This window comes from Trematomus bernacchii, unplaced genomic scaffold, assembly GCF_902827165.1.
Source record: "Trematomus bernacchii unplaced genomic scaffold, fTreBer1.1, whole genome shotgun sequence".
NCBI lineage: Eukaryota > Metazoa > Chordata > Actinopteri > Perciformes > Nototheniidae > Trematomus > Trematomus bernacchii.
The window spans coordinates 27987665-27999876 of NW_022987739.1; the positions used below are offsets into that span (position 1 = coordinate 27987665).

The window sequence follows — 12212 nt, forward strand, 5'->3', positions numbered from 1 at the left end:
AAAAAAAAAACACACTTTATAAAGTCAGGCAACACTAACCAGGCTTCGTGTGATTCTGTTTATTTGTACCTTACTTTGACCATCCGTTCGCTGTTATTGATCATTGTGGAGAGCAGGCAGACGTTTTGTTTGTTATTATAGCAGCTATCGGATGGAATCAATACATGGGCTGCACAGGTTGTCATGTCCGACTATCACAAGTAGAATCATAATGAAAAATACGTCGGTAAAAAGTGCCTGTAGAAAACTGCTTAGCAAGTAGTCAGTTTAGCTTCAGTTGCTATGCTAACATCACCCATGTTATACCAGAGAAACTTTCATAACAGCGTTGTGATGCCAAACAGCGTCAATTCAGACTGACACACATTCACTTAAGGGGAACTGGGGATATGCAACAGCTGCTTGTGTGACAGTCAGACAGTGAATACTTTAGAGCCGTGTGAGCTAACCCGGAGCTAACGGGAGAATACACTCCCGTTGAAGAGCAGCCGGCCAGCACTGCAGCGGTCGGTAAATGCCGCTGAAACACATTAATAAACAATGAACCACGGCACTCTGGAGAAAAGTATAAGGTTGGAGAAGTCGTTATTTAATTTAATCTGGCTTCGTATGATTAAAAGCAACGCAGTCCCCGGCCCGTTGTTGTGAGGTGAGCTCCGGCGTTGGGGAGAAACTCAGCGACGTAAACTGTGACGTCATGACGCAGCACCAGTCGGGCTCTGAGCGGTGTGAAAAGAGCCGGCGCTAAACCGAAGAACCGGTTCTGAACCAGAAAAGCTCTAGCACGGAGCTTGAACCGGAGTTGCGTTGGTGTGAAAGGGGCATCAGAGACACGCTGTGGTGGAAGAGTCAGAGAAAGAATCAGGTCTTTTGTCCTTCCCTAACCAGTGTTTAACCTCAGTTAAAAACGTCATCGGGTTAACCCTTTAACTGCCAGACCAAGAAAAAAGCTATGGAAAAAGTATTTGTTTGCATTTTTTTATCAAATGGGCCACAAATAACCACAAACCATTTTTATTTTTTTGACTGACCACACAGTTTTGTTTTTATGAGCCTCTACCAACTGGTCGAGCTGGCCTTCTATGGTAAAAGTGCATTTTCAACAATCATCATATAGTACAGTATTTGTATGCACCAAACTCAAATAAAACACAAACTGAAATACATTTGTTTCTTTTATAGAAAATGAGCAATATATACAACCAGATATATTCATAAAAGATAATAAATTATAATTGTAAAAAAAAAAAGAAATGGAAAAAAGTAATGTAAAGTGTTTTTCATAATAAAAAAAATACTTGCTCATCTTACTGTATATCCTGTGTTGGCCTAACTTGCTCATCTGTGTGCAACTTTGGGCTGAATGCCATGCATGAAAGGTGCTATATAAATTATTATCACTCTTTCACTCTGAGACTCATAAGGCAGTACTAGATTTAGTAATATTACCATGAATCTAGCCATTTATTTACCATATTTTATTGAAAAACATCTCTGAAACTCTGAAAAAGTCATATTGCAAGTTTACGTAATGTAAATGCCTCCATTGAACTCCTTTTGTTTACTTCAATAACACAATGACATCACCATGGAACACTCCAGCTTCTAGCGCTTCAACACATTGTACGTCATAGGCTAAAGGGTCTTTATACATGAGAATAATAGAGACCTTTTTGAACATTTAAGCATGGAGACATGTCACAGTAGAGGCACAAAATACAAAAAGGGACCTGGAAATTAGCATATGGAGAAACTCCAAAAAGAATAATTGGGCCTCTTTAATATTGTTCAGCCCTTAGAGTGATCTACCACAAGCAGTTTTGAGTGATTCAGTGCCGTTAAGATCATAGAGAGCTGCTATTACTGAGCCCAAAGCGAAGGCTAAAGTGAACAAGAAAACTAGAGGTGGAGAGAGCAGGAAGGTCACCTGATAAAATGCTAATACGAACGCTTAGCATCCACGCTAGGTCAGGCTGACTGGGCTTGTTGGCTGAGAGACTTGTTCAAATACACACACATGCCCTACAATTCTCTCTCTCTCTCTCTCTCTCTCACACACACACACACACACATACACACACACACACACACACACACACACACACCTCAGCTTAGAAAAAAAGCTGCTTTGAAGGACATTGATAGTTTATCAGACTCCTTGTACGCAAATAGTTTATTCCTTTTTCTGCAAAATATGACAGATTTCGTGAAGTTGACCAATAGGAGCACATAACTGTAAACAAAGAGAAGAGGAATTTGGTAGTAACAACTGAAAGTAGTGTTCTTTTAATTCCCCAAAGTCACATATCATCTACCCAGTACATTAATCCTTCATCCAATATCAATTGTAAGGCATTATCTGTTTTTGTTTTCAGAAAATGTTCCAACACATTTCTCACCAGATAGATAACACGTTGGGATCCAAATCCTTGCTGATAGTTGCTAACTGACAGAAAAACATATATAATTAATTTAATTTAATAATGTATCATTATAACAGTCGGACAATAAGTGGGACAAAAGTAAAATTTAAGGTTAATTATTTATTTGGCATTTGAGGAAGTCAAGAAACATTCAGTGAACATTTATCAGTAATCGGTGATGCGCCTCATGCTCATGAACCTCTGGCCGCTCATGCCCATGTCTCTGAAGTTCCTGTACTCTCCGGGCCTCATGTACATCATCTTGCCTCTGAACTGGGGCTGCTCGTACATCAGCCAGTGACCGTCCATCACGTTGCAGGACTGGCACTCGTTCATGCGGTAACGGTCCATGACGTTGTCACAGTCCTCCATCATCTCATGACTCTGACCACCGAAGTTCTCCTTCTCGTAGATATTCATCCTGTACTGGCCTCTGTGCTGCTTTCGAGAGAAGAATTATAAATGAATGATTTAATGTAAAGAGTTAATGGTCACCCATAGTAGAATCGTACGATTTAAGTTTTATACCCACCATGGGGATCATACGGCAAGACTTGATGCAGTCCCTCATTCCCATCATGCTCATGCAGTCGGAGTACTCGCCCCTCTTCATGAAGTGCTGGTTTCCCATGTAGTTGTTGCGGTCGTACACCATGAAGCAGCCGCTCTCCACCCTGCAGGACTGGCACCTGCTCAGGGAGGAGGACATGTCAGAGCAGTCATTCATGCACTCATAAGAACGACCCTGGAAGTTCTTCTCCTCGTAGAAGGTGATCTGAAAGAAGGGAATTGTAATGGTTAGAAATAGATTAGCAAGGTACAGATGGTGATATTGCAAACAGTAATTTCTGCTTATCACAAAAAAGACTTCTGAAAGTACCTTGCCCCTCATGTTCATGCCGGTGTTGCTCATGTTGGCTGTAGATGTGCTGTTGCTGGTGAACTGATATCTACCTGGTTTAACCCTTTCCTTTTATACCTGACTAACGTAAAGAATGGGTAGCCCCTCCCCCTCAGGGAACCATCTAACTCAGCAGTTTACCATTGAAGCCAACAGAATGCAGAGGTTTGGTACATTCTTACAGGGATTGGGTACCTTGTAGAGGAGGACAACTGACTCTATGTCTCTCAACATTCTCATAAAAAGACAATAGTTTTTTGCCTTTTTCTGCCAAATATGACACATTTTACTTGTTTCGTGAAGTTGGACAATAGGAACACAGAACTTTAAACAAAGAGAAGAGGAATTATGAGGGTGCTGCTAGGTGGGACTGCGAAACAAAGGAAAGGTCAGTCATATATATTTTTTTTATTTTGGCTTTTCAAATCAAGATAGTCGATATCAAGCACAATGCTTCTGAGCAAATTGTTTACATTCTTCTTCTAAGTTTTCCCCATCACCTCATTCACAATAACATCATGGAGGTTTTAAAAGACGGCAAGCTATGATTAGTCGGGGGTCTCTTGGCGGAGACACGGCAATCATTTATTACTATATCATTGCCTTTTTTGAAACTGCGACCATTTGAACAAAAACAAATATTGTGTACTCTGAATGTAAAAGTAGAAGTAGATGATGAAACTGGAAAAAAATACACGAATATACAAGTCATCAAACATATTCTGTTTGTATCAGAGTGAGTTTTTCAAGAACAATTGGCCTTTGTAGCAATGGCTATTTGTTCTAGCGATAACTTGGTGTAGAACAAAATGGCTTTTCGGTTTAATGTGAGCTTTTCTGGGGTTTATTGGGGTTTCATAATAATGGACAGTTGAAACAATGGCATGGCACCTAACTGTGAAACAAGAGTATAGTTAATGTTGAACTGTAGTTTTGTGTGTTACATCTGCTCTAAGTTCAATTTTCAACTTAAGTAGGGAAGTCCTGGTGTTCGAGTCTCCTCGATATTAAAATATCAGAGGTTGATGTAATGGCCATACATTTCATTTATTCCCAACAAAAAATGTGTTCTTTCAATTAATATTAATGCTATTATTGTATTAATATAGCAATGTTGCAAAGTGCTATACGAAAGAAAATAAGATAGTATGGCAAATGGATATAAATAACTGTAATACCCATATGAGCCAGAGGCAACATTGTGTTGAGGGCGAGTTGAAGGAATCAGGGCTAATGTAATGTTACATTAAAAATGCTTCATTATTTGAGTTAGGAACAAAAACACTGAACTATAATATCTGCATTCCCCTGACATTTAACCAGAAGTCAAAAGTAATAATTAATGTCTAAAATCTCACTAAGTGGCTTGAACAACCAACATAAGATAATAACACTTTCTACCTCGATTGGCTTTGTAAGCTTCATAATGGGCTGACCACAAATGCATCTCTAATCAGATTTTCTTTCAATAGGATGTACAGGTGTTCACTCAAGATTTGAAACCCTTAAATACTGAAGCCATACCTTGAGAAATAAAGAAGTGAATTGCATTTATTACACCTGAAATTAGTGTTTTTTGCACTAATATGTTTTTGTGCTGAAGGGACAACAGTGAATTATGTAATAGTCAGAATCAGATTTACATTTACACATACGAGGAATTTGCTTTGGTGTAAATGGTACATACAAAGACACAGAAAAAAAGAATACGCAGCAAAACAAAATCAAATACAAATAGGACTGTTGTTATAGCTATTTAAAACAACAATGTTAACACTTTTATAACAAATGTACAATATTAACATATGACAAATACTATATGCTGTATTTAAAGTGGAGAGCTGTGCTGATTTAAAAGAGGTACTGTGGAGAAGAAATGTGCAACATTTTAAAAATAGCAAGATATTGTTCGCATTATGTTATGTGCATTAATGTAATGCATAATGTTTTTTCTTGGATGGATAAAAGTCAGTTTCAGTGGGGGTCCTGGGCCTTGTTGATGAGGCCAGTAGCAGAGGGGAAGAAACTGTTCAGGTGGGGAGAGGTGTTGGTCCTGATGGAGCGCAGCCTCCTGCCAGAGTGGAGCGGGGTGAACAGTTTGTGTCCAGTTCAGTCTAGTACTGTGAGGGTTGGGGAAAATAGGACCCAAATGCAGTAAAAGACAAAAGGCATGTAACAAAAAGCGAGCTTTAATAAAAAGCCGATGATATGAGATGCCGAGAAAAACAGGAAACAACTAAAACAGCAAATCAGGGAGCACGAGGAACAGGAACAAACTTACAACAGCTACAGGCAGGTAACATGGATGAGCGAGCAGGGAGTAAAAGGGAAGACAAGACTAAATACACAGAAGGGTAATCACAGGACAAGACACAGCTGGGCAGGGGAGGTAGAAACACAAGGGGGGGGGGGGCAACAGGTGAACACAAGGAGACAATTAGACACAGGAGGGCAAACACAGGAAGGAAGACTAGACAAAGGGAGAACATAAATCCAAAACCATGACAAGTTTACTGAATACAAATAATACCTTGGTTTAAAAACGAAATCACATTTTTATTTAATTACCCAGAGTTCTATTTCATCTAGAGATGATCCGATCACGTGATCGGGGATCGGAGCCGATCACGTGATTTTCAAACGATCGGAATCGGGAGAAAAAAATCGGGGATCGGGAATTCTTTTTTTTTTTTTTTTTTTTTTATAATTTTTTTAAATTTTATTTAATGTTACAAAACAAAAATGACCATGTTCATGTCTTGAAGTCATCCTGAGGCCTTAGTTTTGGTTTAAAATTACACAACATCATGTATGTGTTGCTTCTTTTGGGCTTGTTTTCATAGACCTGGTTGCTTATTTCTCTCAAATCTGGCAACAGAGTGGGCAGGGCGCAGTGTCTAATAGTAGCAGTAAGCTAACAAGAGGCTACGTTCAGCTGGTGCCTCGGGAGTCGGGACAGAGAAAATGTCAGGAGTTTGGAAGTATTATAAAATTGAAAGCGAAGGCAGTGTAACAGCCAGATGCAATGTTTGCAAGGCGGAGGTTCCGCGTGGTGGAAAGAACAGAGCTACGTTCAACACGACCAATCTAATACAAACACCAACAACAACACGACGAGTACACAGCGGCCACTCAGGTAACGGCACTGAAACAACCGACACTTTCAGAGACTTTTAAAAGGAAGTGAAAGGCCAAAAAAATAACAGCCAAGATAGCTGAATTCATCGCGTTGGATGACCAGCCGTTATCTGTTACCTTTTTTTTCTCTTAATGCATTGCATAAAGATCGGATCGGGAAAAATCGGTATCGGCAGATTGTCAAAATCAAATGATCGGAATCGGATCGGGAGCAAAAAAAGGTGATCAGGACATCCCTAATTTCATCCTTACTGACCGCCAGAGGAAGTGCTTGGCACTGGATATCTTCTGTCTCGCGCATGTGCAGGTCAAGTATTTATGTCAACAAAGTCACGTGTGACCTCGCATGACCCCGGAAGGCATAAGTTCCGGTGTTGTCAACGAGTTCAGTCTTTTTTCATCTTCTCGCTGCACAGGTTACTACTCTATGAGCAGAAGCCAAGCTAGCCTATTAATATTTTGATTATTCAAGGTCATCGCTACCTTTAGCCTTGTGATTGTGTCGGTCAGAGCTGCGGGCTAAATGCGACTCGCCCTCCAAAGGCTGCGACGAGCTGTCGCCCCCCCCCCCCCAAGGGAGGGGACCGCGGTGTTCACCGCTCGGACTCTCAGGAGCCCCGGACCGGTAAAGAGCGAATGCTCCTGCACGTCAGTCGGTGAGATCGTTGCCTGAAGTATGTGCTTGTCCAATCGGACAACACTTCAACAGTGTTTCATATAAACCACCAAGGGGGATCCAATCCTGAATCTGAGGGGACTCAACAAGTTCCTAAAGATCTTACCCTTTCATATGCTGAGCACAGCGGACGTTCTTCATACCGTTGCCAGGGGGGAATGGTTCGCGTCCGTCGACTTGAAAGATGCTTACTTTCATGTGCTTATCACAGGCAGTTTCTTCGCTTTGCCTTCAGAGGCCGTCATTTCCAGTTCAGGGTGCTTCCATTTCGACTCTCCCTCTCCCCACGGGTGTTCACCAGGTGTGTCGCGGCAGCCCTCTTGCCCCTGCAGTCTCGGGGTATGAAGATTCTACCGTACTTAGACGACTGGTTGATTTGTGCACCATCCCGGTTGCAGTCGACCCAGGACACGGCTCTCCTTCTCTCTCATGTCGCCTGGCTAGGCCTCAAGGTGAACTTGGAGAAGAGTTGTCTGAACCCCTCTCAGAGCCTAACCTTCATTGGTGTGGTTCTGGACACAGTCACTATAAGGGCCTGTCCATCTGCTCAGTGCCTGGATGACATCCTCCAGCTTCTTCCCCTCTTCCGAAGTGGCAGGTCTCTTTCTCCGCATCTTGGGCAAGCTGACAGCTGCCTCAGCTGTCGTTCCCTTGGGCTTGTTGTCACTGCGCCCCCTGCTGAGATGGCTGAACGGCCTCCACTTGGACCCCAAGTTGCACAGGCACAGAAAAATCAGGGTGTCACAACAGTGCCTCTCCACTCTATCCCCATGGAGGGAGATGTCGTATATGTCAAGGGGCGTGGCCATGGGCTCCGTTCCTTTCCGCAGAGAGACCGTTACGATGGATGCCAGCCTCTCGGGATGGGGTGCGGTGTGGAAGAACAGGACAGCTCAGGGGCAGTGGTCTGTTCAGGACTGCACAGAACACATCAACGTGCTAGAGCTACGAGCTGTGCACCTAGGACTCAGGCACTTCCTGCCATACCTGAGGGGGAAGCATGTGCTTGTCCGATCGGACAACACTACAACAGTGTTTCATATAAACCACCAAGGGGGCACCAAATCTGTACGCTTGCTCGAGGTGTCCCAGACTCTCCTGACCTGGGCAGCCCCTTGCCTGGCCAGCCTACGGGCAATGTACCTACCAGGAGAGGAGAACCAAGTTGCCGGCTTCCTCTCCCGTCACAAGCCTCCACCGGGGGAGTGGCGGCTTCATCCAGAGGTGGTGCACAGCATCTGGGGTCTCTTCGGCAGGGCAGAGGTAGATCTCTTTGCCTCGAGGATGTCGACCAACTGCCCCCTATGGTTCTCCTTGACGGAGAAGACCAGGCCTTTGGGTCAGGACGCCCTGGCTCATTCATGGCCAAGGTGTCTTCTCTATGCCTATCCACCCCTTCCTCTGATCCCACCAACACTCCTCAGAGTGCTTCATCAGGGCCACAGGCTTCTTCTGGTGGCCCCCTTCTGGCCAGTCAGGACTTGGTTCTCCCTGCTGCACAGACTCTGTTGCGGGACGCCTTGGCGTCTCCCCAACAGGAAGGACCTCTTGTCTCAGCTGGAGGGTCGGATGTGGCACCGCGACCCCTGCCGCCTTCAGCTGTGGGTCTGGCCACTGGAGGGCCGAACCCGCTGCTGAGCGACTGCATAGAGCCTGTCAATAGGACTTTTCTCAATGCCAGGGCACCATCTACTCGTATGCAGTACGAAAACAGGTGGAAACTATTTTCTGACTGGTGCCATGGGCGAAATGAGGACCCAGTACACTGCTCGGTGCCAACTATCCTTGAGTTCCTGCAGTCCCTCCTGGATGACGGCCGGTGTCCCGCTACCGTCAGGGTGTATGTGGCTGCTATCTCATCTCAACACGCAAGGGTTGACAACAACACAGTGGGGAGCCACAGGCTGGTATCCCTCTTCTTAAGGGGAGCTCTGAGGCTGCGCCCCCCGAACGTCCCAAGGGCTCCTACATGGGACCTGCCCTTGGTGCTGGATGCCCTATGCTCGCCTCCCTTTGAACCCTTGTCACAGGCAGAACTGAGGTGGCTCTCAGTCAAGACTGCTTTCCTTCTTGCCATCACTTCAGCAAAGCGCGTAAGCGAGCTACTGGCCTTGTCCGTGAACAGCTCGTGCCTGAGGTGGAACTCAGATGGCTCAGGTGTCATTTTATGGCCGAATACAGCGTTCCTCCCTAAGGTGCTGTCATGCTCTCATTTCAATCGGCCTATCCAGCTGGCACAGTTTGACCCCCCATCAGGAGAGGGGGAGGAGAGGTCAAGACTCTTATGCCCGGTGCGGGCCCTTAGAGCTTATGTCCAGACTACCGCAGGCATACAGCAGTCTGAACAGCTCTTTCTCTGTTACGGTGGTCCTAGAAAGAGCTGTGCTCTCTCAAAACAGCGCTTGTCCCACTGGATCTTGGACGCCATTGCCCAGGCATACAAGGAGAATGACCGTCCCTTGCCACCCAGAGTAAAGTGCCACTCTACCAGGAGTGTCTCCACGTCATGGGCGACCTTGAGAGGTGTGCCCCTGGAGGACATATGTGCCACGGCCACATGGGCATCCCCGAGCACATTCACCAGATACTACGGAGTGAATGTTGCCGCCCTGCGCCCGTTGGGTGTGGTCCTCCTGCAGAGTCCAACTAGTCCATCCCTATAAGGTAAGTACTCAGGCTTCCTCGTGACTCTGTTGATATAAGTCATCCAGTGCTAAGCACTGCCTCTAGCGGTCAGTAAGGATGAAATAGAACGAAAGTTACGTATGTAACTACGGTTCTATGAATCCTGGATGACCGCCAGAGTTCTTGGTCACTCGGAATCTCGTGTTCCCGCGAGAAGATTCCATAGGACTCAACTCGTTGACAACACCGGAACTTATGCCTTCCGGGGTCATGCAAGGTCACACGTGACTTTGTTGACATAAATACTCGACCTGCGCATGCGCGAGACAGAAGATATCCAGTGCTAAGCACTTCCTCTGGCGGTCATCCAGGATTCATAGAACCGTAGTTACATACGTAACTTTCGTTTTATCACATATCATCAACCCAGTGTATTAATCCGTCATCCAATATCAATTGTAAGGCATTCTCTGTTTGTTTTTTTTGTCAATCTTGCAACATATTTCTCCTCAGATATAAAACATGTTAGGATCAACATTTTCATTGCTAATAGTTGCCTACTGTCAAATAAATCTTATATAATTAATTTCAATTAATAATGTGTGATTATAACAGTTGGACAATAAGCATGACAAGTCACATTCAAGGTAAATTTTTTATTTGGCATTTTATAAATTCAGGAAACATTCAGTGAACATTTAGCAGGAATCTGTGATACGCCTCATGCTCATGAACCTCTGGCCGCTCATGCCCATGTCCCTGAAGTTCCTGTACTCTCCGGGCCTCATGTACATCATCTTGCCTCTGAACTGGGGCTGCTCGTACATCAGCCAGTGACCGTCCATCACGTTGCAGGACTGGCACTCGTTCATGCGGTAACGGTCCATGATGTTGTCACAGTCCTCCATCATCTCGTGACTCTGACCACCGAAGTTCTCCCTCTCGTAGATATTCATCCTGTACTGTCCTCTGTGCTGCTTTCGAGAGAAGAATTATGAATTAATGATTTAATGTAAAGCGTTGTGGGGTGGTCACCCATAGTAGAATCGTACGATTACAGTTTTATACCCACCATGGGGATCATACGGCAAGACTTGATGTTATCCCTCATTCCCATCATGCTCATGCAGTCGGAGTACTCGCCCCTCCTCATGTAGTACTGGTTTCCCATGTAGTTGTTGCGGTCGTACACCATGAAGCAGCCGCTCTCCACCCTGCAGGACTGGCACCTGCTCAGGTAGGAGGACATGTCAGAGCAGTCATTCATGCACTCATAAGAACGACCCTGGAAGTTCTTCTCCTCGTAGAAGGTCATCTGAAAGAAGGGAATTGTAATGGTTAGAAATAGATTAGCAAGGTACAGATGGTGATATTGCAAACGGTTATTTCTGCTTATCACAAAAAGACTTCTGAAAGTACCTTGCCCCTCATGTTCATGCCGGTGTTGCTCATGTTGGCTGTAGATGTGCTGTTGCTGGTGAACTGATATCCTACCTGGTTAACCTTTTCCTTTTATACCTGTTCAACGTAAAGAATGGGTAGCCCCTCCCCCTCAGGGAACCATCTAACTCAGCAGTTTACCATTGAAGCCAACAGAATGCAGAGGTTTGGTACATTCTTACAGGGATTGGGTACCTTGTAGAGGAGGACAACTGACTCTATGTCTCTCAACATTCTCATAAAGACAATCGTTTTTTGCCTTTTTCTGCCAAATATGACACATTTTACTTGTTTCGTGAAGTTGGACAATAGGAACACAGACATTTTAACAAAGAGAAGAGGAATTATGAGGGTGCTGCTAGGTGGGACTGCGAAACAAATGAAAGGTCAGTCATATATATATATTTTTTATTCTGGCTTTTCAAATCAAAATAGTCGATATCAAGAACAATGATTCTTCGAAAATTGTTTACATTCTTCTTCTCCTAAGTTTTCCCCATCACCTCATTCACAATAACATCATGGAGGTTTTAAAAGACGGCAAGCTATGATTAGTCGGGGGTCTCTTGGCGGAGACACGGCAATCATTTATTACTACTGTATATCATTGCCTTTTTTGAAACTGCGACCATTTGAACAAAAACAAATATTGCGTACTCTGAATATAAAAGTAGAAGTAGATGATGAAACTGGAAAAAAAACACGAATATACAAGTCATCAAACATATTCTGATTGTATCGGAGTGAATTTTTCAAGAACAATTGGCCTTTGTAGCAATGGCTATTTGTTCTAGCGATAACTTGGTGTAGAACAAAATGGCTTTCGGTTTAATGTGAGCTTTTCTGGGGTTTATTGGGGTTTCATAATAATGGACAGTTGAAACAATGGCATGGCACCTAACTGTGAAACAAGAGTATAGTTAATGTTGAACTGTAGTTTTGTGTGTTACATCTGCTCTAAGTTCAATTTTCAACTTAAATAGGTAAGTCTGGTGTTCGAGTCTCCTCG

General features: G+C 44.1%; 2 protein-coding genes across 2 annotated transcripts; both read right to left on the reverse strand.

The window, feature by feature from the left end:
* Positions 1–2588: 2588 nt before the first annotated feature.
* Positions 2589–3336, reverse strand: LOC117495527 (gamma-crystallin M2-like). Its single transcript, XM_034146803.1, has 3 exons — positions 3304–3336; positions 2956–3198; positions 2589–2861 (listed from the first exon to the last, which is right to left on the reverse strand). The coding sequence occupies exons 1-3, from the start codon at positions 3334–3336 to the stop codon at positions 2589–2591; spliced, it is 549 nt and encodes a 182-aa protein (XP_034002694.1).
* Positions 3337–10461: 7125 nt separating this feature from the next.
* LOC117495348 (gamma-crystallin M3-like) lies at positions 10462–11215 on the reverse strand. The gene is made up of 3 exons (XM_034146550.1): positions 11183–11215; positions 10836–11078; positions 10462–10737 (listed from the first exon to the last, which is right to left on the reverse strand). Exons 1-3 carry the CDS (start codon positions 11213–11215, stop codon positions 10462–10464), a joined length of 552 nt encoding a protein of 183 aa, XP_034002441.1.
* Positions 11216–12212: the final 997 nt, after the last annotated feature.

What these genes read in the sequence shown, in the direction of transcription:
- LOC117495527 (XM_034146803.1), bottom strand. Translation starts at nt 3,336, where the DNA reads ATGAGCAACACCGGCATGAACATGAGGGGCAAG. An exon ending in GCATGAACATGAGGGGCAAG is followed by an intron (nt 3,199 to 3,303) that starts GTACTTTCAGAA and finishes CCCTTCTTTCAG; the next exon opens with ATCACCTTCTACGAGGAGAA. An exon ending in CTTGCCGTATGATCCCCATG is followed by an intron (nt 2,862 to 2,955) that starts GTGGGTATAAAA and finishes TCTCGAAAGCAG; the next exon opens with CACAGAGGCCAGTACAGGAT.
- LOC117495348 (XM_034146550.1), bottom strand. Translation starts at nt 11,215, where the DNA reads ATGAGCAACACCGGCATGAACATGAGGGGCAAG. An exon ending in GCATGAACATGAGGGGCAAG is followed by an intron (nt 11,079 to 11,182) that starts GTACTTTCAGAA and finishes CCCTTCTTTCAG; the next exon opens with ATGACCTTCTACGAGGAGAA. An exon ending in CTTGCCGTATGATCCCCATG is followed by an intron (nt 10,738 to 10,835) that starts GTGGGTATAAAA and finishes TCTCGAAAGCAG; the next exon opens with CACAGAGGACAGTACAGGAT.